Raw genomic sequence first — 26,829 nt, 5'->3', positions numbered from 1 at the left:
CGACGGCGAATAACTGGAAGACACCTGGCACATCGGTCTCGGGGTGTTACACATAACTTAGCTAGTGAAGAACTTTGCTCCAAGCTGCAATTACCCAAGACGAAGCACCACATCCATACAAGTTCAATGGCTAAGCGATTCCGGCACTATCCATGTCGAGCATAGAGTGCACGTCTCCTTCAAGATCGGAGCTTACGAAGACACTATGGAGTGTGATGTCGTTCCAATGACCGTTTGCCACCTTCTTCTTGGTCGAACATGGCAATTTGATAGAGGTGTCATCCACAACGGCCGAACGAACCACTACATCTTCAAGATGAAAGGAAAGGAGTACGTACTTCGCCCTATGTCTCCAAGCCAAGTGATCGCCGACAAGCAAGCCACCCATCATGGAGAGAACAGTGAGAGAGCAAACCACCAAAAAGAGAGTGAGCGCCACAAGCCCAAATTGAGTACCTCCATGATGAGCGAAAAGAAAAACTTAGTTCTATTTGCCACCAAAAGTGAGATAAGAGGAGTGTGTGAGAACCCATCCAGTGTCCTACACTATGTCCTTTTGTGCAAGGACAACGCACCACAAGCTAACACCTCTCACACTCTACCTTTAGTGTTGTCTTCTCTTTTACATTAATTCCAAGATGTTTTCCTCGACGAGCTACCTCCGGGACTACCTCCACTACGAGGCATCGAGCATCGCATCGACCTCATCCCTGGAGCACCACTTCCGAACAAAGCTCCCTACCGCGTCAACCCCGAAGAAACCAAAGAAATACAAAGGCAAGTAGAACATCTCATAGACCATGGACATGTGCGTGAAAGTTTGAGTCCTTGTGCCGTTCCGGTCATTCTTGTGCCAAAAAGAGACGGTAGCTTTCACATGTGTTCCGATTGTAGACCTATCAATGCTATCACCATTCGCTATAAGTATCCCATTCCAAGCCATGATGATATGCTTGATGAACTTAGTGGTGCCACTATATTTTCCTAAATTGATCTTAAAAGTGGTTACTATCAAATCCGCATACAGGAGGGTGATGAATGGAAAACCGCTTTCAAAACAAAGTTTGGCTTGTATGAGTGGTTAGTCATGCCTATGGGTTTATCGGAAGCACAGGGTACTTTCATGCATCTTATGAATTATGTGTTTCGCCCTTACATTGGTGAGTTTGTTGTGGTCTACTTCGATCATATCCTTGTTTATAGCAAATCTTTCAAAGATCATGTCACCCATGTTCAAACTGTTTTGCAAACTCTTCGAAAAGAGCGTCTCTATGCTAACATGGAAAAATGCCTTTTTGGCGTCGATAAGCTCGTTTTCTTGGGTTTTGTTGTTTCCTCTAAGGATGTTCATGTTGATGACTCTAAGATCAATGCTATTAAAACTTGGCCACAACCAACCAACTTGCATCAAGTGCGTAGCTTCCTTGGTTTAGCTGATTTCTACCATAGATTTGTGAAGGACTTTAGCACCATTGCTTCACCATTGCATGCTTTGAGCAAGAAAAATGCGCCTTTTGTTTGGGGACCATCCCAAGATACCACTTTTAATGAGCTTAAGAATTTGCTTACTCATGCTCCCGTGCTTGCATTACCCAACTTTGACAAACCCTTTGAGATTCATTGTGATGCTAGTGGTAACGGCATAGGAGGTCTGTTAACGCAAGAGAAGCGCCCCATAGCTTACTTTAGTGAGAAACTTTTCAGAGTGCAACTCAATTACCCCATTTATGACAAAGAGTTATATGCTTTAGTGCGAGTTTTGCATGAATGGGAACATTATCTTCGCCCTCATGAATTTATCATTCATACCGATCATGAAACGCTTGAATACCTTAAGGGTCAAACTAAGATGCACAAGCGTCATGCTAAATGGAGTGAATTCATTGAGTCTTTTCCTTATATCATCAAGTACATCAAAGGTAAGGAAAATGTTGTGGTGGATGCTCTTTCCCACATATGCATGCTTGTTACTCAACTTGAATTGGATGTCATTGGCTTTGAGCACCTAAAAGACTTGTATGCGCATGATCCTACTTTTGCTATTCCTTATGCCAAGTGTTTGACGCATACCTCTTGGGAACGTTATTACATCCAAGATGGATATCTTATGAGAGCTAACAAACTTTGCATCCCCGAGTCTTCTCTTCGTTTGTTGCTTTTGCAGGAATCTCATGGAGGAGGGCTAATGGGACATTTTGGACGTGACAAGACTTTTGCTACGCTCTCCAAGAACTATTATTGGCCCAATATGTTTCGCGACATCAACCGCTTCACCAACCGATGCTCTACATGTCGCATAGCTAAGTCTAAAGCTCAATCCCATGGCCTTTACATTCCTCTCCCAATTCCATATCAACCATGGGAAGATATTAGCATGGATTTTGTACTTGGATTGCCTAGAACTAGAAATGTAAAGGATTCGATATTTGTTGTTGTGGATCAATTCTCTAAGATGGCACATTTCATTCCTTGCAACAAGATAGACGATGCTTCACATGTTGCCAACATCTTTTGTAGGGAAATCTTACGGCTACATGGAGTGCCAAATACAATTGTCATGGACCGTGCCCTCAAGTTCTTCAGATACTTTTGGAAGACCCTATGCGCCAAGCTCGGAATCAAACTACTCTTCTCCACGGCATACCATCCACAAACTGACGGCCAAACGGAGGTGACCAAACGCACACTCGCTGCTCTACTTCGCATGCTAATCAAGAAGAACATCAAGAGTGGGAGGAGGGTCTACCTATCGCCGAGTTCTCCTACAACCGCGCAAGACACTCAACTACCGGCAAGTCCCCTTTCGAGGTCGTCTACGGATTCAACCCATTGTCACCATTGGACATTCTTCCACTACCACTCCAAGAGTGCATCAATATGGACACAAGTGCACGTGTGAACCATCTCAAGAAGGTGCAAGACGATACAAGGCACACCATCGAGCGCCAAGTACAACGACTTGCGACCAAGCTCAACATCAACAAGCACCCCATGATATTCAACATTGGTGATCTTGTGTGGCTACACCTTCGCAAGGACCGCTTCCCTACCGAACACAAGTCCAAACTTCTACCACGAGCGGATGGACCCTTCAAGGTGCTTGCACGCTACAACAACAATGCTTAGAAGATCGACCTCCCGCACGACAAGTACAATGAGCGACATCTTCAATGTCAAGGACCTCTCGCCCTACCATGGTGATGAAGAATTCGATTCGAGGTCGGATCTTTCCCAAGGGAAGGGAGATGATGCAGAGCATCCCAAGATCATCCCCATGGACCTATCTACGTCTCCCACAACACCACTTGGACCAATGACAAGGGAACGAGCAAAGGCTATCGAAGATAAGGTGAACTCGCTCCTCTCCGAACTACCATTTCCTATACATGAGACATGGCTACTACCTCAAGCGGAAACACTATGTGTGATCAGGTACTTGGAGGAGAGCCACGGAGCGACTACACCCAATGGACAAGACGACAAGAACACCAATCGTGAAGGACAAGAAAGAGAGCTGCGGAAGAAGCCCCAGCCACCAGACGACCGGTCGGGACCGGACGTCTGGTGCCTGAAGCCCCAGCCGAGCTACAGCGAGCGGACGTCCGGCCCGGACCGGACGACCGGTGACCCGCACCTGAGCCAAACGAGCGGAAGTCTGACGCCACCGGACGTCCGTCGACCAGACGACCGACCACTTCCGAAAATCCGCTACTTCAGCATTCGAGCCAGAACGAGCGGATGACCAGAGACTACCGGACATCTGGCCGCCCATGAGCCACCGGACGATCGGTCCCCAGCGGACGTCCGATACTTTCCTGCGCACAGGATTCAGGCCCGAGGCCCATGTCCCCCCTCATTTCGTCCCCATTTGCACTAAGACTATAAATAGACCTCCTACTCCTCCTAGCTAGGGTTAGCAAAGTAGTAGCTCATTTAGAGATAGAGCTTTGCTCATCCATTACGGATCTACTCCACGAGAGAGACCATGACTCCTCTTCGGAGAAGATCCCCTTGGATTCAAGACCCCCTTTTGGGTCCCCATCAAGACCTCCTTTGGAGAAGAACCGGTTACCGTGTATCATCCCTTGTTGATGGTGGATCATGTATCTCCCTTTGTGTTCATGGATCTAGCGCATGTGTTATCATAGTTGTTGGTTTGAGTGTTCTCTTGTGTTTCGCTTGTGATTTTCCCCTCGTGTTACCCCTCGTGTTCTTCGTGTTCGCGGGATCCTCTCCTTCCGTGAAAGATCGGCCATCTAGGGTTCCACTCTACATCAAAGTTGTTGTAGCTCCCTCCATCTATGATGATGCGAACAGAACGTTCCTTGATAATTCCCTTTGCATGGGACAAATTATGCCTCTGATTTTGCTCAGCTTGTGTGACCTGCACACTCAAAACACGTTGAGCAACTAAACATTCTTACCTGTCAGCATCTTCAGGAGCCATGTATTCCGTCTCATGTTTAGAATCATCTCCATCGTGTTCTTCACATGTAATAAGAGCCAAAGTCTCCTCATCATAGTCACTAGCGGACTCATACCCACCATCCTCAGTAGCAATCATCACACACTGAGATTTGCATTCTCTCGCAAAATGTCCTCTTCCCTTACAACGACGACAAATAATATCACTTGTGTGCCCTATTGATGCCATGGAAGAAGAAGAACTCTGTGCAGGCCCGATAGGTGTGCTCTTGGCAGATAATGGTGGTTGTGCCTCCTTCCTTGTATCATGGCTGGAGGTAACAGCTGATGGAGGTGTCGGTGCATTAGAATGTGTGGAAGTAGAGGACGCACGCGGTGTCCATGATGAAGGTTGACCTGCAGAAAATTTAGTCCGCACCAATGCCTATCGATCTTGCACTTCACGTTCAGCTTTACAAGCAAGATGGAATAAACGAGTGATATTATTATACTCCTTATACTCTAGAATGGTCTGAATCTCTCTATTTAATCCACCCATAAAACGTGCAAGCATAGCTTCATTCTCCTCAACAATACCACATCTAATCATGCCAGTTTGTAATTCCTGATAATATTCTTCTACATAATTTTTTCCTTGTCTTAAGCGCTGCAATTTTTGAAGTAATTCACGTTGATAATATGGTGGAACCCAGCGAGTACGCATAGCAGTTTTCAAAGCAGCCCAAGTGGCTGGAATAGGATATAATCTATAATGTTCAGACCTCCAAACACATGCAAAACTAGTGAAAGCACAAACAGCAGCAGGAATGCGTCTCTCCTCGGGATATTGTAAACATGTAAAACATTGTTCAATTTCTAACTCCCAAGTAAGATATATATCAGGAACATATCTACCCTCAAATGGTGGAATATTCAACTTCAGTGTAGGAAAAAGGTCACGATCTCGTACCTCAGGTGGTGGTGCAGCCCTACCGTTGCGATGATATACCTGAGGACGACCTGGTGGTGGTGCTGGTGGTTGCACGTAGTTCTGATTTTGATCAACCTCATCCTCGTAATGGGTCCTCCACCTCTGCAGTAGCGGCAGGAGCTACAGAAGCATCAACAGCGGCATCAGAATTTTGCCCAGGGTCAATGGGAACACGCAGTGTTCGTCCCACTTGATTTGGAAGGCGACGTTGTTGTTGTTGTTGTTGTTGTTGTTGTTGTTGTTGTTGTAGAGGTGCGACAGGTGCAGCCAGCGGTGGTGGTGGAAAATGAGAAAGCAATTTAACTAAACTTGTTATCGAGCTTTGTTTCGAACGTCTTCTCCATGCCATCTATATTCTTCATGGCCTCTTCAAATCTGTTTAGCACATCTTGCACCTGCCACTCATCATTTGCTGAAACTTATCATGAAGCTCCTTGTTCATCAAGTTCTCCCAGTCAATGTCATTGGCTTGTGATCCTGCCATGGTTAGCAGCAATAGAAACACACAAAAATATGATCCTACAGACTACTAACAAGTGGTGGTGGTGGGTGTCACAAATCCATCAATCAAATCTCAAATTCTTACCAGTTCTTACCCAGCAGCAGGCGGTGATCGGCAACTGATGTAGTCAAAACTCTCAAAGCTTGGATAGAGCGATTACTAGGGAGAGTCAAATGCACGACGTAGATGTATGTGGAGCTAGGAAGGCTTATAATATGGTAGTAAAAAGGGTCAGCAATAATCAATCCAGAGAGGCAAAGTTGAATAAACGCTCAACAACGGTACTGTGCTGGTCCTAGGCTAGACCGTACTAGAGACGCGAGCCTAGAGCACGAACAAAATCACGGCGCGACACGTAAACAAGGGAAAAGCACACTCTGGATTTTTTTTGCTCTGGTTTGTTTTGGCGCTCTTCTTTTGCGCTCCTCTTTTTTTGCCAAAAATCACTATAATGGCGAGTGTCTCAAAACTCCTCCCAGGTCAAACTGATAGGATGGGCACGAATTTTTTTGACTATTTTTTTGGAAATCAGGGCAGTGACGACGAAAAAGTGCGACAAAAAATCACTATGATGGCACATGGCTCAAAAGAGTCAGAAAGGCCTAAAAATAGGACAGGGAAAAATAGTTTTGCCTGCAAAAATTTTGGCCTAAAAACTGTTCGGGGGTCTCTAGATTTTTTTTCCGAAACCTACTCAGGCAAGGAAACACGAAACGAAAATTAGATGGATCTCGAAAACAAACCTAATACGGAAGGAACTCAGATTTGTGGTGGATATATGGTGGTAGGATATGGCAGCGATGGTGGTAGCGGTGGTGGTATATGGATACGGATTGGTGGTGGTATATGGATACCGATTGGTGGTGGGATATGGATACGGATTGGTGGCGGATAAGCGGTGGTGGTAGATGGCAGGGGCAATGATGATGGTGCGGTGGTGGCGTGACAACTTATGACCAGAACTCGAAACTCTAAAAGACTAGACGCTAAGACCAGCAACTAGACACGATGATGGAACCGCAAATTCAACAAAGAAAAAACCCTAAAAAGAATATGCAAAGGCTCAGATTGGTTCGGATATGATGAACTAACCCTAATTTTTTGTGGCTTTTTCGTGGACTGTAAGTATGAAGAACAGACTCGATCTAAACTACAAAAAACTATAAAATCTCACTGAGCAACCTGAAAATCTGATACCACTTGATAGAGACAAAGGTGTCCCGTCTTTCGATGAGATGGTGGCTATCGTTTTGGAGGAAGTCGACTTTGAGGATCCGACTACGAATGTGCGAGGACGTCGCGCCTTAGCAATCGCTAAACCAACTCCGAGAGGTTATTGACCACGCCGGAGCACGATCAACCAGACCACGAATGTCTGCTTCCTCCAGGCAAACAACGAACAAGCAAGAAACTAAGATTGCAATCTGGATATTGTGAATATAAGAGGAAAGCTTTATTGATCAAGGTGGGGTTCTGTGACGCCTTTGTCTGGTCGTTGAACACAAACAAAGTATGCGAAGTTGTAGCTATGGCGAAATTTAATCTAAACAAAAACCCAAAGTCTAAACGACGCCGTAAGGGCTGTATATGGAGGAAGAGGGGGGAATTTAGTGGCCCTTGGAGGAGGGGTCCGAAACCAACCCTAACTCTTGTTTCCCCACACATATGGACTCTAAAAACAGCCTATACTTAAGTATTTCGAAAATACATGGGCTTGGACCAACAATATGGTAAAGCAGCACCTAGAATAGCCTCTGGATGAAATTTATGAAGTGGCATCTTGTATATTTTGTCCAAGGCTTCATGCACTCCTTATGGTGGCTTCAAAGTCCTAAAATCATCACTTGTAACTCCATTCTTGTTACCCTTGCGCATGCCATCATCTCCATGCTTGGTCTTGCTCCAGTGTTCATCCCTCTTATCCATGCCAAGCCCTTTATTTGTAAGCAAAATAAATGTATCCAATTTAGACAGCATCATATTCTCATGAACATTAGAATCATTACCAAGAAATAAAAGTACCTGATAATTTAATTGGCGTGCACGAGCTCTAGTAATTGGTCCAGTATGTATAGCAGTAGGGTCTGTGGGTGTAACAATGGTATTGAAGTCCTCACCAGCTTCATTCTCCTCAACAATACCACACCGAATCATGCCGGTTTGTAATTCCTGATAATATTTTCTTCTACATTTCCTTGTCTTAAGCGTTGCAATTTTTGAAGTAATTCACGTTGATAATATGGTGGAACCCAACGAGTACGCATAGCAATTTTCAAAGCAGGCCAAGTAGTTGGAATAGGATATAATCTAAAATGTTCGGACCACCAAACACATGCAAAACTAGTGAAAGCACAAACAGCAGCAGGAACACGTCTCTCCTCAGGATATTGTAAACATGTAAAATGTTGTTTAGTTTCTAACTCCCAAGTAAGATATATATCAGGAACATATCTACCCTCAGATGGTGGGATATTCAATTTTAGTTTAGGAAGATGGTCATGATCTCGTACCTCAGGTGGTTGTGCAGCCCTACCATTGCGATGATATGCATGAGGATGCCCTGGTGGCGGTGGTGCTGGTGGTTGCACATAGTTCTGATTTTGATCAACCTCATCCTCGTAATGGTCCTCCACCTCTGTTGTAGAAGCTAGGGCTACAGAAGCATCAACAGTAGGTACAACGGCACCAGAAGTTTGACCAGGCTCAAGGGGAACGCGTTGTGCTCGTCCCACTTGATTGGGAAGGCGATGTTGTTGTTGTGGTTGTTGTAGAGGTGCGACGGGTGCAGCGGGCAGTGGTTGTGGAAGACGCGCGAGCAATTCATTAAACTTGCTATTGAGCTTTGTTCTGAACGCCTTCTCAATGCCATCTATCTTCTCCATGGCCTCTTCAAATCTGTTTAGCACATCTTCCACCTGTCCACTCATCATTTGTTGAAACTTATCATGTAACTCTTTGTTCGTCATGTTCTCCCAGTCAATCTTGTCGGTTTGTGATCCTGCCATGGTTAGCAGCAATAGAAATACACAAGAATATGATCCTACAGACGACTAACAAGAGGTGGTGGTGGGTGTCACAAATCCGTCAAGCAAATCTCAAATTCTTACCAGTTCTTACCCAGCAGTAGGCGGTGATCGGCAACCGTTGTAGTCAAAACTCTCAAAGCTTGGATAGAACGATTACCAAGGAGAGTCAAACGCATGACATAGATGTATGTGGAGCTAGGAAGGCTTATATTATGGTAGCAAAAAGGGTCAGCAATAATCAATTCAAAGATGCAAAGTTGAATAAACGTTCAACGACGTTACTGTGCTGGTCCTAGGCTAGACCGTACTAGAGACGCGAGCCTAGAACACGAACAAAATCACGGCGCGACACGTAAACAAGGGAAAATCACACTCTGGATTTTTTTCGCACTGTTTTTTTTGTGCTCCTCTTTTTTTGTTTTTTGCGCTCCTCTTTTTTTTGCGAAAAATCACTATAATGGCGAGTGTCTCAAAACTCTTCCCAGGTCAAACTGACAGGATGGGCACGCAATTTTTTAGACTATTTTTTTCGGAAATCAGGGCAGCGACGATGAAAAAGTGCGAAAAAATCACTATGATGGCATGTGGCTCAAAAGACTCAGAGAAGCCTAAAAATAAGTTAGGAAAAAAATATTTTTGCATGCGAAATTTTGGCCTAAAAGCTGCCCGGGGGTCTCCAGACTCTTTCTTTTTCGAAATGTACTCAGGCAAGGACATACGAAACGGAAAATAGATGGATCCAGAAAAATAACCTAATATGAAAGGAACTCGGATTGGTGGTGGATATATGGTGGTAGGATGTGGCAGCGGTGTTTGTATATGGCAGCGATGGTGGTAGTGGTGGTGGTATATGGATACAGATCGGTGGTGGTATATCGATACGGATTGGTGGTGGTATATGGATACAGATCGGTGGCAGATAAGCGGTGGTCGTAGATGGCAGGGGCGATGATGATGGTGCGGTAGCGGCGTGACAACTTATGACCAGAACTAGAAACTCTAAAAGACTAGACGCTAAGATGAGCAACCAGTCATGACGAGGCAACCACAAATCCAACAAAGCAAAAACCGTAAAAAGATTATGCAAAGCCTCAGATTGGTTCGGATGTGATGAACTAACCCTAATTTTTTGTGTGGCTTTTTTGTAGACTGTAGGTATGAAGAACATACTCGATCTAAACTATGAAAAACTGTAAAATCTCACCAAGCAACCTTAAAATTTGATACCACTTGATAGAGGCAAAGGTGTCCCGTCTTTCGATGAGATGGTGGCTATCATTTTGGAGGAAGTCGACTTTGACGATCCGCCTACGAACATGCGAGGATGCCGCGCCTTAGCAATCGCTAAACCAACTCCGGGAGGCTATTGACCACGCCGGAGCATGATCAACCTGACCACGAAGGTCTGTTTCCTGCAGGCAAATGAAGAACATGCAAGAAACTAAGATTGCAATCTCGATATTGCGAATATAAGAGGAAAGCTTTATTGATCAAGGTGAGGTTCTGTGACGCCTTTGTCTGGTCATTGAACACAACCGAAGCACGCGAAGTTGCGGCTATGACGAACTTTAATCTAAACAAAACCCAAAGTCTAAACGATACCCTAAGGGCTGTATATATGGAGGAGAGAGGGGGCAATTTCGTGGCCCTTGGAGGAGGGGTCCGAAACCAGCCCTAACTCTTGTTTCCCCACACATACAAACTCTAAAAACATCCTATAATCAAGTATTTCGAAATTACATGGGCCTGGCCCAAAAATAAGGTGACGCAGCACCTAGGATAGCCTCTGGACGAAATTTATGAAGTGGCATCTTGTATATTTCGTCCAAGGCTTCATTCACTCATTATGAACATTAGAATTGTTACCAAGAAACGAAAGTACCTGGTATTTAATTGCCGTGCGCGAGCTCTAGTAATTGGTCCAGTATGTATAGTAGCAGGGGCTGTGGGTGTAACAATGGTATTGATGTCCTCATCACTCTAGAATGGTCTGAATCTCTCTATTTAATCCACCCATAAAACGTGCAAGCATAGCTTCATTCTCCTCAACAATACCACATCTAATCATGCCAGTTTATAATTCCTGATAATATTCTTCTACAAAAATTTTCCCTTGTCTTAGACGCTGCAATTTTTGAAGTAATTCATGTTGATAATAAGGTGGAACCCAACGAGTACGCATAGCAGTTTTCAAAGCAGCCCTAGTAGCTGGAATAGGATATAATCTACAATGCTCAGACCACCAAACACATGCAAAACTAGTGAAAGCACAAACAGCAGCAGGAACACGTCTCTCCTCGGGATATTGTAAACATGTAAATCGTTGTTCAGTTTCTAAATCCCAAGTAAGATATATATCAGGAACATATGTACCCTCAAATGGTGGAATATTCAATTTCAGTTTGGGGAGATAGTTATGATCTCGTACCTGAGGGGGAGACCTACTGATGCGGGGCTAACCCGACATAGGCCGATCTTTCACGATTGGAGTGGGTTCCCTCGAAGAACACGATGAACATGGGGAAGAACGGAGAGAAAACACAAGGGAAACACTCAAGAACAAGCCCAATCACACATCCACTAGACAATCAAACACACAAGATCCACAAGGTACATGAACAACAAAAGGAAAGATACAAGGTAAAGTTCATCTCCATGAGGAGGTCTTGAAGGGGCCACCCAAGAGGGGGTCTTGAATCCAACGTGGATCTTCTCCGAAGAGGTGTCGGTCCCTTGCAATGGAGTAGATCCGGATGGATGAGCGAAGCTCTATCTCACATATGACCTAACACAACGCTAACCCTAGAAAGGAGGTGGAGGTGGTCTATTTATAGTCTAAGCCACGAAGGGGTAAGTGGGGGAGGGTTACAAGGCCAAGGCCCACGACTGCGCACAGGAAGGTACCGGACGACCGGTGGGGGTCGGACGTCTGGTGGCTCAGGACGGTCCAGACGTTCGGCGCGCGTCAGATGTCCGTTGATTCTTCTCGGGTGTAGTGGCACTGGTCGTCCGGTCGGCGCCGGTCGTCCGGGCGCTGGGACTCGTCGGACGCCCGGTATTCGTCAGACGTCCGACCGCTGTAGCACTCGTCGCCTGGAGTTCTTCTGGCCGTCTGGGCTACGTCAGGTACCGGATGTCCGGTGGCGTCCGGACGTCCGGTGGCTGTAGCTTGTAGAAGCTCCGCTTCTTCCGTCTTCTCTTCCATGCTTCCCTCGCGGATGGTGTAGGTGTTCTTTGGCGCTTGCACTCCTCCTTGTCATCCGTGAGGTTCCGGTAATACCTATGCATGCACACGAGAGGGGTGTCAAGTAGTATATCATCCTCGAAGGGGTCAAGTGAGCACGTGTAAAGGAGATGATTCACCTTTGTGTATGTGAAGTAGATGTCGCATGTGTCACTTGCCAAACGGACTCTTGACATGGTGATGTCCATAGGATGCTCCACATCATCTCCCCTCCCTTGGGAAAGATCCGACCTCGGATCGAAACAAAATCACCATGGGAAAGAGATGGCTTCGCCATGTAGAAGTGGATGTTCACCAAGTAGTCATCATCTTCAAGCTTGAAGTGGGCACTCTCCAATGTCGCACCGTCTAGTGATTCCTTCAAAATGAGCAAGGACAACAAACACTTGGAAAAATAAATGTGGTTAGCGTTAGTGCAAAACCAAGCATTCAAGAGGTTATTCACCAAACAAGTGTCATCATCATGCAAAGCATATGGTTTGACAAAGGACAGTGACATGGCATGTAAGCACATAAATTGAGCACAAGCAAAGATATGATGGGGACAAGCATGTAAATGTGAGGTAGTGATGCAAATATGTGTGACAAGGGAATAAGCATCTACCTCAAGGTTATAGCAAGCATGGGCAAAGTGCTCAATGAAATGTCGATGGTAGGCATAAGAAGCATTCACAACACCAAATAAAATGAAGTGTCTAAACACATGGGTCAAGTGCAAGACAATCCAAGCATAGCGTGCATAAGGTGTGCTGAAGATAGTATGGCACTCAACACAATAGAAAGGGCAATTGTTCATCATGTGCGAGGCAATCAAGTTAATCATGTGACAAGCAATGGGAGATGGCATATGTGAAGTGATGACATTGTTGCAACCAAGCATATCATAGGGGCAACTAATCCAAGAATTGTATGCAACACACAAGGCATATATATCATGATACATGGCAAAGTGGCGATCATGAATGAATGCAATATCACTAACATGTGCGCAATCAAGGGGTCCAAGATGAAAAGTAAGTCTCAAGGTGCAAGCAACACAAGTAGTATGATCCACAATATTCATGCTCATGGTTTTGGGTTTCTTGAAAGAGAAGGATATCACCTTGAAAGCATGTCCTTGTGCGTCCTTCACAATGCCGAAGCACAAGCAAGTATGATGTATAGTCGCCGTGATAGAAGGTGGTTCGCTCTTAAGAGCTCGGATTGTCAACTCACATGACGTGGAAGTTGACACAAAGTCCAAGTATCCTACACATGCACACGACAAAACAAAGAACATATGTGCATGGTAGATAAACACATTATCCATCATGATGGTTCTCCTCTCTTGCACATAACCATTAGTAGCACAAGTGCATGAATAATATGATGCAACAAAGGCTATATTCATGGCACTAGGTATATGGTGCAAAGAGGTAAGACAAGCATGCTTCACAAGAAATATGTCAAAATCTCCAAATGTATGGGAGAATGCTATGGGGGCAAACTCATTATCAAGACTAAGGGCATTGTTGCACTCAATACATGTCAAATCATCCAGCATGAGAGAGGCAACACATGGAGATACATGACAAGAAGCAATAAAACTCATGTGCAAAGCATGTTGATGGTTGTCATCAACCGCATGAAATGAGAAAGTATGAATCATCGGTGATGCAACATAAGCAAGCATAGTAATGAGGTCATGCAAACTAGTGGAGCAAAGATGCAACACACTAGAGTAAATCATGGCAATCATGTCATGTGAGCAAATAATAGGCATAGATAATGCACATGACATATGACAAGCACGAACACAAATCAAGATCATAGTATCATCATAGGAATGGGTCACAAAAGGAACATGGCAATAAGAAGCAATATCTCCACCAAGCTTGCAAATACACATACAAGTATGAGAATCAATCATCATGTGTAATGCAAAGCATGGGTCACAAATGCATGGCAAAGGCATATGAATGAGCATATCGTGCAAAGTGAACATAGCAAGATGGGCATAGAATATGTAGTGGACAATAACACATAACCATGTGAGGGTCATGTAGAAGGAATGCGCGAAGTTGTTGCATAATGGGAACGGTGTGAAATACAATGCACGTGATCCCAAGTCATTGTTGCTCTCTAGAGCTTGTTTTGTCAACTCATGGGATTGTGAGGTTGACAAGTATTCATGGGTACCTACACGAAAGAGACACAAACAAAAGAAATTGTGTGTGTGGTAAATGTACACATCATCCATCATGATGTGTATGTGCACGTGAGAGTTAGCACAAGATAAGCATCGCTCAAAGAAATTTGATGTATGGTATAAGAACATGTCATTCATCATGAAAGAATACTTATTGTGTATAACACGATGGGGACACAAATTGAGCGTGCAAGTATGTGGCACAACAATAGCATGTTTATTCATGGGGAGCATATGGTGCACACAAGTATTGGGATCATGCAATGAATGGGATGGATCAAAATCTCCTAACACGCGTGAGGAAACTATGGGGGTCTCCTCATGAGAAATATCAGAAACACCATATGGAGAAAATGGACAACATCCAAAGCAATGCATATCCGAAGCTAGGTGGTCATGGCATGGCATATGAGATAAGTGATGCAAAGGGAGCATATCAATATCATCACAAGAAAAACAAATGCCAATAACCATGGGCTTGTCATCTATGCCATATGTGAAAATTGGGTTTATTTTAATGGCATATGCATAGTCACTATGATGAGATTGCAAATATTACATATGATGGATCTCATGCATAGCATATGGCAAGTCAAGCGGATTGTCAAACATGATGTGACCTAAAGAATGATCACAAGAAATCCTATGTAACATGGCATCACAACTAATAGACTCCACATGGCAATCATCATACTCATCATAAATGGGTAAATCATCGCATGGGGAAGTCGCACTAGCATGAAGCATGGTAATAGGTTGATCAACATCATGTAAGCAATCAATGTCAAGAATGTCCACTACTAGGACTAGAGCATCACCGTCACCTATCTTATCATTTTCATTCCACTCAAGTGGTGTAGGTGAGGTGGGAAAGACCAAATGGTGGTCATCTTCATCTTGATGCAACCATGTCGGGGGTGCATCATATTCCACCATGGCCATCGTCTTGTCCAAAGGGAGGACGTAGTCGTCACGAATCGGCGCGTCATCATATGTGGGACCTAGCACAAAATTAGAAGACAGAATAGAGGTAAAGGTCAAGTTGTTAGAAATGCAAATGGCCTCACGAGACCTATCAACTATCAGACACTCTCTATGTGGTGGTTCACTCACTCCCTCAAAGTAGGCGCACTCAATCTCACGTATGGTGGAGTAACTCATCTCACTCAAGTGGTGGGGGTTGTGGCTCTCCTCACATGGGAATTGGGGCAACTTGTCATATATGGGGCTAGTGGTGAAGTCACTCTCACTCTCAATATGGTGGCACAAGTCACTCAAGTCATCAAACGTCGCCGTGGTCGAGGTGAAATATTCAACCATCTCATCACCGTCACCATGGATGAAGGCCAAAGATGGCACATCATCACTCTCCTCCATGACCAAAGGGAAAATCCCATGCTCGATCATCTCGTCACCGTCGCCGTGGATGAAGGCCGAAGATGGCACATCATCACTCTCGCCTCCCTAGATGGAAGCATCATCCTTGTTCGCCACCTTGTAGCCCGCCTCCAAAGCTTGGTCCTTGAGGGTCTCCGTAGCCGTACTCGTCGCCGCACCGTCTTGAAAAAGAGTCATGGTAGACTCGACATCGTCAATGCCACAAAGAGGTATGGCGGTGAAGTTGAACTTGGGAGCATTGTCTTGTAGCTCGCCAGGCTTGGACATCGTGGTGGTACTAGCCTCATGCTCGTCGTCTTGGAGCTTGGTCTTAGAGAAGTGTGCTTGGGATCGAGAAGCCTTGGCCTTCATGAGTTCTTGTTCCGCCTTGAGAGCACCAATGTAGTTGTCGTCGAGGGACTTGTAGTTCTCGAGGAAGATTGTATTAGAGATGTCGTTGTGCAATCCCATCATGAAGTGGAACTTCATCGAAATGGGGTCGTCCACGCTGGCTTATCGCAAGGCAATATTCATCTTGTTGAAGTACGCGTCAATGGATTTGGATCCTTGGGTGGTGTTCTCCAATTGGCGTAGAAGTTGTTCCGTGTAGGTTGGAGGCACAAACTCTCGTCGCAAAGCTCTCTTCGTCTTCGGCCAACTCATGTCATAGGTCTCCGAAGGTGCGTGAAGCCACCATGTGGACGCATAGTCGTGGAAGTTCCTTGTGGCGCACTTCACCTGATCTTCGGGAGGAACTTGATGTAGCTTGAGGTAGTCGTCCATCAAACGCTCCCATTCGAGATACTCCTCATGTTCTTGAGTCCCATAGAAAGGAATCGCGTGGTCGATGTCGAGATCATAGTAGCTTGTGGAAGTCGCGGACTTGAGCTTGGGGAGCTTCTCTTGAAGTGCCTATGGGCGAAGACGCCGTATGTCCATAGGCGAAGACGCCTTGAAGTCACTTGGCGAAGATGCCAAGGGAGATGGTGAACTCATTGAGCAGTTGTTGGTGTTGATCTCTTGACCTTCACGTCCTTGTTGGTGATAGTGTCGACGCCGATGCGATTTTGCCGGAGATGGTAGCTCGGAGACACGTGCTCTTGCGTGTCTTCTCGAAGATGAGGAAGACCGCTTGTAGGACTTGATGAGGGCATTGATCTCCTCCATTTGAGCTTGCATCTTTGGCGTCGTTGGGGTTGTTCGTGGCATCGAACTCGTTGTTGTTGTTGTAGACCGAAGATTAAATGCCTTGCCTATCCATCACAAGACTCGAGTAGAGGTGAGTAGGAAATGAGATAAACAATACCAAGTTACCTTTTCCCAAAGTTGAGGATGTATCCTATTTCACTCAATGTGAGATGAAAGAATAGTGGAATTGGTACCGGACTTGTTCACTCACACCTATCAAGTAAAGCTTATGGAGTAGCTTGGTGAGGATAGTGGCACAAAAATTTGGTGTAAAATGTTAGCAAGAGTCAATAATGTTGAAAGCGATTCACAAATTCGCAAGTGAAAAAGTAGACCAATAGCAATGAATGGCACATGGCAACACACACAGAGATAGATAAATGGGGTCATGCAACCAAGGAATGAGCACAAAATGTGGAATCCATGGAAAACACTCGTGTTGCACAACTCAAGAGAGACGCTAGCACGATTTCTCAATAGGCGGATACGACACTTGTGCACAACCTATAAGATGCAAAATGGATAAACTTTCTATCCCAAGTATGCTATGTATGTATGGTTCCCGGTGTTGCACACTATGATCGAAGATGATCAAGTATGATACCATATGATATATTGTAATGCACTATGATATGATGCTATGGCTCTTTCTTACAAGATTGTTTTTTTCTCTTTTTCTATGCTTAAAAGCTTATTCTTTTTTTTTTGATATGGCCACTTTGCGAAATGCACAAATCAAGATAGCAAATGCAGATATGCGGGAACAATCTTGTGACACAAGAGATGACATGATACCAAGATAATACCAATATGATATGGTATGTATGCAATGGAAGGTGTAGACCACTAATGTGCACAAGTGATGTTGCCGGCAATACTCAAATGGCTAGTCTCAATAGGCAAGTACCGCAAAATGGGCTAGGGGTCATCAATGCAATTGTATGGGGAATATACAATGATGTCGTCGAGGTTACCGTCCGGGATGTACAATGACGACCTCGTGGCGATGATGAGTGGCGGTGTTCTCTATGTCGAACCATTCCTAATTAGCCGAAACACCTTAGGAAACGGAAAAACCGCGAACTCAAAATCTCAAATGTCAAATGTCAAAATGGTGGTAGCGGCAAGCGGAGGTGATGAATGATGGGTTATGCGAGTAGGCAATGCAGAAGTGGTGGTGGTGGTTGATGAGGAAGCAACCGTCCCTAAGTAGTCGAAACACCTTAGGAGGCTTGAATCACTACTCAAGCAACCACATATGCAATGGGGATCAAGATGGGTTAGGTTGCGGAAGTCGGTGGTGGTAATGCGGATGATGTGGTGGAAGACCCTAGGCAAAGATGCCAAAGTTTCAAAATTTTGATGTAGTCAAATGATGTTGGAAGTATTTTTGTGGGAAGGGGGTGTCAAGAGCTTCAAAATGAGCTAAAGAATGTCAAAATTGGAGTTCGGATGAATTAGTTATGGCCGAAACAAGAATCAGCTGAAGTCAATATCTACAGGTTACGGACGTCCGGCAATGGACGGATGTTCGGAGGCCGGACGTCTGGAGGGCTCGGAAATCCGTAAATTCTGCTCGGGTTAGGGGTTCCGGATGTCCGTTAAGGGTTGGACGTCCGGTGGTTCCTGGGGCTCCGGACGTCCGTAAAAACCTTGGTCGTCCAGTGGGTTGGGGTCAACGCGAGATGCGAGTTTCGGGACACGATTTTGGCAGGAAAATGGGGATTTTGGGGTCAAAATTGTTGAGATTTCGTGGATGGAAAGTGGGGAAACTTGGGGAAATGCTAGATAAACTCGAAACCAAGCAAATCCATGGATCAAAAACAACAAAACTTCATCAAACCAACAAATCACAAAAAAATTTGGGGCTATTTTTGGTGGGGATTTTTGACATTTAGGACGAAATCAAGCAAAAGAAGGCTAGAAAACGGTGGGAGGGACTCCAAATATGTGATCAACATGGCTCATGATACCATATGATGTGGGGCCAACCTGATAGAGGCAAAGGTGTCCCGTCTTTCGATGAGATGGTGGCTATCATTTTGGAGGAAGTCGACTTTGACGATCTGACTACGAACATGCGAGGATGTCGTGCCTTAGCAATCGCTAAACCAACTCCGAGAGGTTATTGACCACGCCGGAGCACGATCAACCTGACCACAAAGGTCTATTTCCTCCAGGCAAATGAATAACAAGCAAGAAACTAAGATTGCAATCTGGATATTGCGAATATAAGAGGAAAGCTTTATTGATCAAGGTGGGGTTCTGTGACGCCTTTGTCTGGTCGTTGAACACAAACGAAGTACGCGAAGTCGCAGCTATGGCGAACTTTAATATAAACAAAACCCAAAGTCTAAACGATGCCCTAAGGGTTGTATATATGGAGGAGAGAGGGGGAATTTCCTAGCCCTTGGAGGAGGGCTCCGAAACCAACCCTAACTCTTGTTTCCCCACACATATGGACTCTAAAAACAGCCTATAATCAAGTATTTCGAAATTACATGGGCCTGGCCCAAAAATAAGGTGACGCAACACCTAGAATGTCCTCTGGACGAAATTTATGACGTGGCATCTTGTATATTTTGTCCAAGGCTTCATGCACTCATTATGGTGGCTTCAAAGTCCTGGAATCATCACTTGTAACTCCGTTCTTGTTCCCCTTGTGCATGCCATCATCTCCCTGCTTGAACTTTCTTCAAGGTTCATCTGTCTTGTCCAAGCTAGGCCCTTCATTTGTAAGCAAAACAAACATATCCAATTTAGGCAGCATCATATTCTCATGAACATTAGAATCGTTACCAAGAAACGAAAGTACCTGGTAATTCAATTGGAGTGCGCGAGCTCTAATAATTGGTCCAATATGTATAGCAGCAGGGGTTGTGGGTGTAACAATGGTATTGATGTCCTCATCATAACCCGGAATAGGCCGATCTCTCACGATTGGAGTGGGTTCCCTCGAAGAACACGATGAACACGGGGAAGAACGGAGAGAAAACACAAGGGGAAACACTCAAGAACAAGTCCAATCACATATCCACTAGACAAGCAAACACACAAGATCCACAAGGTAAATGAACAACAACAGGAAAGATAAAAGGTAACGTTCATCTCCATGAGGAGGTCTTGAAGGGGCCACCCAAGAGGGGGTCTTGAATCCAATGTGGATCTTCTCCAAAAAGGTGTCGGTCCCTCGCAATGGAGTAGATCCGGATGGATGAGCGAAGCTCTATCTCACATATGAGCTAACACAACGCTAACCCTAGAAAGGAGGTGGAGGTGGTATATTTATAGTGTAAGCCATGAAGGGGTAAGTAGGAGTGGGATACAAGGCCAAGTCCCGTGGCTATACACAGGCAGGTGCCGGGCGACCGGTGGGGGTCAGACGTCCGGTGGCTCAGGACGGTCCGGACATCCGACGCGTGTCGGATGTCTGTTGATTCTTCTCGGGTGTAGTGGCACCGGTCGTCCGGTCGGCACCGGTCGTCCGGTCGGCACCGGTCGTCCGGGCACTGGGACTCGTTGGACGTCCGGTATTCGTCGGACGTCCTGCCGCTGTAGCACTCGTCGCCTGGAGTTCTTCTGGCCGTCTGGGCTGCGTCAGGTACCGGATGTCCGGTGGCGTCCGGACGTTCGGTGGCTGTAGCTTGTAGCAGCTCCGCTTCTTCCGTCTTCTCTTCCATGCTTCGCTGCGGATGGTGTAGGTGTTCTTTGGCGCTTGCACTCCTCCTCGTCATCCGTGAGGTTCTGGTAATACCTAAGCATGCACACGAGAGGGGTGTCAAGTAGTATACAATCCTCGAAGGGGTCAAGTGAGCACGTGTGAAGGAGATGATTCACCTTTGTGTATGTGAAGTAGATGTCGCATGTGTCACTTGGCAAACGGACTCTTTACATGGTGATGTCCATAGGATGCTCCGCGTCACCTACCATTGCGATAATTTGCATGTGGACGACATGGTGGTTGTGGTGCTAGTGGTTGCACGTAGTTCTGATTTTGATCAACCTCATCCTCGTAATCTCCTGCATAATCATCCTCCTCATCATCAGCAGGAGCCACAGAAGTATCAACAATAGCACTAACAATTTGGCCAGGCTCAAGAGGACACGGCTCGCTCGGCGAATGGCTGTTTCACGACGTGGAGGTAGTCATTGTCGTTGTCGTCGTTGTTGTCGTCGTTGTTGTTGTCGTCGTTGTCGTCGTTGTTGTCGTCGTCGTTGTTGTTGTCATTGTTGTTGTTGTTGTTGTTGTTGTTGTTGTTGTTGTTGTTGTTGTCATCGTCGTCGTCGTCGTCCTCCTCGTCGTCCTCGTCGTCGTCCTCGTCGTCGTCGTCGTCGTCGTTGTTGTTGTTGTTGTTGTTGTTGTTGTTGTTGTTGTTGTTGTTGTTGTTGTTGTTGTTGTTGTTGTTGTTGTTGTTGTTGTCGTTGTTGTTGTCGTCGTCGTCGTCGTTGTTGTTGTCGTCGTCGCCGTCGTTGTTGTTGTTGTTGTTGTTGTTGTTGCAGAGGTGCGGTAGGTGCAGCCAGTGGTGGTTGTGGAAGACGCACAAGCAGTTCATTAAATTTGTTATCAAGCATTGTTTCGAACGTCTTCTCAAAGCCAGTTATCTTATACATGGCCTCTTCAAAATTGTTCAGCACATCTTGCACCGGTTCAGTCATCATTTGCTGAAATTTATCATGTAACTCCTTATTCGGTTATGTTCTCCCAGTCAGTCTCACCGACTTGTGATCCTGCCGTGGTTAGCAGCAATAGAAACACACAAGAATATGATCCTACAGAGTACTAGAAAATGGTGGTGGTGGGGCATCACATATCTGTCAAGAAAATATCAAACCCTGCAATCGGATATTAACAACGATTGATGCATTTTAATTAAGTTAAGTGTCAAGTTCTCTACAACCAGATATTAACAAATTCCCATCTGCCACATAACCGCGGGCACGGCTTTCGAAAGTTCAAACCCTGCAGGGGTGTCCCAACTTATCCCATCACAAGCTCTCACGGTCAACGAAGGATATTCCTTCTCCCGAGAAGACCCGATCAGTCTCAGAATCCCGGTTACAAGACATTTCGACAATGGTAAAACAAGACCAGCAAGACCACCCGACTGTGCCGACAAATCCTGATAGGAGCTGCATATATCTCGTTCTCAGGGCACACCGGATAAGCTAAGCGTACAGGTACCAACGTAACCCAAGTTGCCAAGGGACGGTCCCACACGATGCTCTAGTTTGGACCAACACTCAGAGGAGCACTGCCCCGTGGGTTTAAAATAAAGATGACCCTCGGGAGCACGACTCCCAAGGGAAAAATGAGTAGGTGGCAAATGTTAAAACCAAGGTTGGGCCTTGCTGGAGGAGTTTTATTCAAAACAAACTGTCAAGGGGTTCCCATAACACCCAATCGCGTAAGGAACGCAAAATCAAGGAACATAACACCGGTATGACGGAAACTAGGGCAGCAAGAGTGGAACAAAACACCAGGCATAAGGCTGAGCCTTCCACCCTTTACCAAGTATATAGATGCATTAAAGTAAGTAAGAGATAATAGTGATATCCCAAAAATATCCATGTTCCAACATGGAACAAACTTCATCTTCACCTGCAACTAGCAACGCTATAAGAGGGGTTGAGCAAAAGCGGTAACATAGCCCAACAACGGTTTGCTAGGAAAGGTGGGTTAGAGGCTTGACATGGCAATATGGGAGGCATGATAAGCAAGTGGTAGGTAGCGCGACATAGCAATAGAGCGAACAACTAGCAAGCAAAGATAGAAGTGATTTCGAGGGTATGGTCATCTTGCCTGAGATCCTGCAAGAAAGAAGAACAAGTCCATGAAGAAGACAAACAGACGTAGTCGAACGGATCCTCACAACTCCGGAATGAAACCAAAGCTAACGAGAGTAGCAACCCGGAAAGAAGCAAGCAACATAGTAAACAACCATCACATAAGCATGACATGATGCGCAAACAAGTATGATGCATGTCCGGTTTAATGAGGCATGGCATGGCAAAGTGCACAAACAATAGTACAAATTAAGTGGAGCTCAATATGCAATGAGTTGCATATTGACGAAACACCACATGACTTATTTAGTTCTCTCCCGTTTATGTACCCAAAAATATTAAATGTTATTAAGCATGGCAAGGGGTGAAGCATATGAAAACTACCTATCTAGGCATGTTCAAATGAGGCCGGAACAACAAACAACAAGTCCGGAGAATCCCCATATGCATATTTTAAGGTTGGTACTGTTCTGCCCTATACACAATTTTAGAGTTGTTAAACATGCAAGAAGAGTGCACCATGTTAAACTAGGCATTTTCCCACCCCATTTACATATAAAGTTTGTTAAGTTTGGAGCTACGGTTATTTAGTTATGAAATAAATCATTTTAACATGACAATTATGCAAATTATAAGCAAACATCATTTTAAACATGGTTGAAAGTTGCAAATTATGAAACTAGCTGAAATTCTAAGCATTTTTCATATATAAATCATTTTAATCCGATGCACCATTTGTGAGTTATGATATGCATGAACTTGGAGGGTTTTTCTGCAAGACTGGCGTTCCCTGGATAAATCCTAAAATCGACCAGAGGAAAAAAAACAGACACTCGGCCTAATCTGCTGGGCGCTGGGCTGGGGTGTTCTCACCATGGCCATAGCAAGCCAGTTGGTGGAGAGACCCAGGCAGGAGCTGGCGCTGGGCCAGGTGCGTGTGAGGCGGCCCACGCATCTGGCCGTCTCGGTCAACGCTGGCGCGTGGCAGGGGGCTCCGGCGGGTCTTGGGACAACGGCGGACGGCGGCAGGGACCTGATCTGGGGCGGCGGTTGCGCGGATCTGGCGGGGACGGGCCGACACCGGTCAGCTCCGGCAGTGGGGCGACATCCATGGCCATTCCTTGAAAGAGAGAGAGATGAGGTGAGGTGAGGTCCCGAGAGAGGGAGGAGACGGGAAGGAGAGGTAGTTGACGGGAGGCGCGACCTAGAGGAGGCAGTCATCGGCGACGAGGTCCAGTGGCCGGAGGTGGGCGGCGCGGGAAGGCTCCGGCCGGCGAGGCAAGGAGGAGCCGGGCGGTGCAGGGCCTCGAGCTGCTCGGGAACGGGAGGAGCTCCTGCAGGAGCGGCGGCGCTGCTCGGGCTCAGGGCGGGCCATGATGGGCTTGCCCGGGCCTGATCTGGGTTTGGCGGGCCCTGGCGGCTGGAGGGAGGCGCTGGCGGGACAGGTGGCGCCCTCCAAGTGGCTTCTGCGGTGGCTGGCGGCGGCGCTAGCGAGTGGGGCGGCGCCAAGTGGAGGAGGAAGGGTGGCCAGGCACGGAAATGGAGGAGAAGGTGGGAGGTGGTGGCAACGGCTAATGATTGGGCGGCACGGAAAACGAGGGAGGCTAGGGTTTTGACAGAAATGGAAGGGGGAGGCCGTCCACTCTAGTCCGTTTTTGGACCGTTCGATCGCCATCTAGCGGTCCAAAATGGAGAAGGGTAGCAGAGGTCGGCTAGTGGGCTATGTAGAGGGCCATGGACTAAGAGGAGAGAAGAGAAGTGCAGCCCGGCAACCATTTCCAGAGCGCGAAAACGTCCGGCGTTAGACCAGCAATACTGCTGCTATAAGTTTAACGGTTGGGCTATCAAACGTGCTCCGAATGCGATGAAACTTGGCAGGCGACCTACTAACAACATAACAACACCGCACGCCAACTTTCATCCCATTCCGAGAACATTTTTATTCCACTTATAAAATACTATTTCGGATGTGCCGCGGGCGCGTGCAAGTGTGTCTGGACTCAGAACAGACAACGGAAGGAACCGGGAGGCCGGGACGGATGCAAGTTTTGAAAAACATGACGATGCAATGCACATGATGACATGGCAAGATGCAACACTCAAGCGAATGACATGGAAACAACGCGCGAAACTGGAAGACACCTGGCGCAACGGTCTCGGGGCATTACATAGACATAGAAATTTGCAAAATACATACGGATCTGAATGTGACAGACCCGTTGACTAAACTTCTCTCACAAGCAAAACATGATCACACCTTATTACTCTTTGGGTGTTAATCACATGGCGATGTGAACTAGATTATTGACTCTAGTAAACCCTTTGGGTGTTGGTCACATGGCGATGTGAACTATAGGTGTTAATCACATGGCGATGTGAACTATAGGTGTTAATCACATGGCAATGTGAACTATGGGTGTTACTCACATGGCGATGTGAACTAGATTATCGACTCTAGTGCAAGTGGGAGACCGAAGGAAATATGCCCTAGAGGCAATAATAAAATTGTTATTTTATATTTCCTTATTCATGATAAAGGTTTATTATTCATGCTAGAATTGTATTGATCGGAAACCTTAATACATGTGTGAATACATAAACAAACACCGTGTCCCTAGTGAGCCTCTACTAGACTAGCTCGTTGTTCAAATATGGTTAATGTTTCCTAACCATTGACATGAGTTGTCATTTGATAATGGGATCACATCATTAGGAGAATGATGTGATGGGCAAGACCCATCCGTTAGCTTAGCACAATGATCGTTCAGTTTTATTGCTATTGCTTTCTTAATGTCAAATACGTTTTCCTTCGACTATGAGATTATGCAACTCCCGAATAATGGAGGAATGCATTGTGTGCTCTCAAACATCACAATGCAGCTGGGTGATTATAAAGATGCTCTATAAGTATCTCCGAAGGTGTTTGTTGAGTTGACATAGATCAAGATTATGATTTGTCACTCTGAGTATCAGAGAGGTATCTCTGGCCCTTTCGGCAATACACATCATAAGAAGCCTTGCAAGCAAAGTGACTAATGAGTTAGTTGCAGGATGACGTATTACAGAATGAGTAAAGAGACTTGTCGGTAACGAGATTGAACTAGGTATGAAGATACAGACGATCGAATCTCGGGCAAGTAACATACCGACAGACAAAGGGAATAATGTATGTTGTCATAACAGTTCGACCAACAAAGATCTTCGTAGAATATGTAGGAGCCAATATGGGCATCCAGGTTCACTATTGGTTATTGACCGAAGATGTGTCTCGTTCAAGTCTACATAGTCCTCGAAACCGTAGGTTCCGCACTCTTAACGTTCGTTGATGATATAGTATTATATGAGTTATGTGATTTGGTGACCGAATATTGTTCGGAGTCTTGGATGAGATCTCAGACATGACGATGAGTCTCTAAATGGTCGAGAGGTAAAGATTGATATATAATACGATAGTATTCAGACACCGGAAGTGTTCCGGAGGGTACCGCATACATATCGGGTCATCGGAAGGGGTTCTGGGCACCCCCGGCAAAAGATATGGACCTAATGGGCCAAGAGGGGAAACACACTAGCTAGCAGGGGCTGGTGCGCCCCCCATATGGGCCGAATGAAAGGGAGAAGGAAAGGGGAGAAGAGAAAGGAAAGGGGGGATTCGGCCTCCCCCTTCCCTTTCTCCCCCTCCTCTTTCCTTCCCCCTCCGATAAATAAGGAAGGGGGTGGCCTAGGAGGAACCCAAGTAGGACTCGGTCCTACTTGGGGCGCCTCCTGGCCTATATATACACACACATGTGGGGGGCACTCCTAGCACACCCGAAACAATTGCCTAGCCGTGTGCGGCGCCCCCTACACTTTTTACACCCTCGTTCATATTTTTGTAGTGCTTAGGCAAAGCCCTATGAGGATCACTTCACCCTCACCACGCCGTCGTGCTGATGGAACTCATCTACTACCTCGACGTCTTGCTGGATCAAGAAGGCGAGGGACGTCACCGAGATGAACGTGTGCAGAACGCGGAGGTGCCGTCCGTTCGGTACATGATCAGTTGAAGCGTGAAGAAGTCCGACTACATCAACCGCATTGAGAAACGCTTCCGCTTACGGTTTATGAGGGTATGTAGACACACTC

At 45.8% G+C, this 26,829-nt stretch overlaps 1 protein-coding gene across 1 annotated transcript in view; it reads right to left on the bottom strand.

Annotated features, from left to right (window-relative positions):
* Positions 1-20,600, bottom strand: part of LOC147959682 (uncharacterized) — a 90,362-nt gene extending 69,762 nt beyond the window's left edge. The window contains exons 1-2 of the mRNA XM_087532817.1: positions 20,247-20,600; positions 15,157-15,819 (exon numbers count right to left, since the gene is read on the bottom strand). Of these exons, the coding sequence (XP_087388943.1) occupies positions 15,157-15,819; positions 20,247-20,600 (1,017 nt within the window). The remainder of the gene's footprint in view (positions 1-15,156; positions 15,820-20,246) is intronic.
* Between the last annotated feature and the right edge of the window lie 6,229 nt (positions 20,601-26,829).

This window comes from Triticum urartu, chromosome 7A, assembly GCF_056163025.1.
Source record: "Triticum urartu cultivar PI428250 chromosome 7A, HENAU_Tu73, whole genome shotgun sequence".
NCBI classification, from domain to species: domain Eukaryota; kingdom Viridiplantae; phylum Streptophyta; class Magnoliopsida; order Poales; family Poaceae; genus Triticum; species Triticum urartu.
The sequence above is the reverse complement of the archived record's forward strand: the minus strand, read 5'-3'. Positions and strand labels throughout refer to the sequence as shown.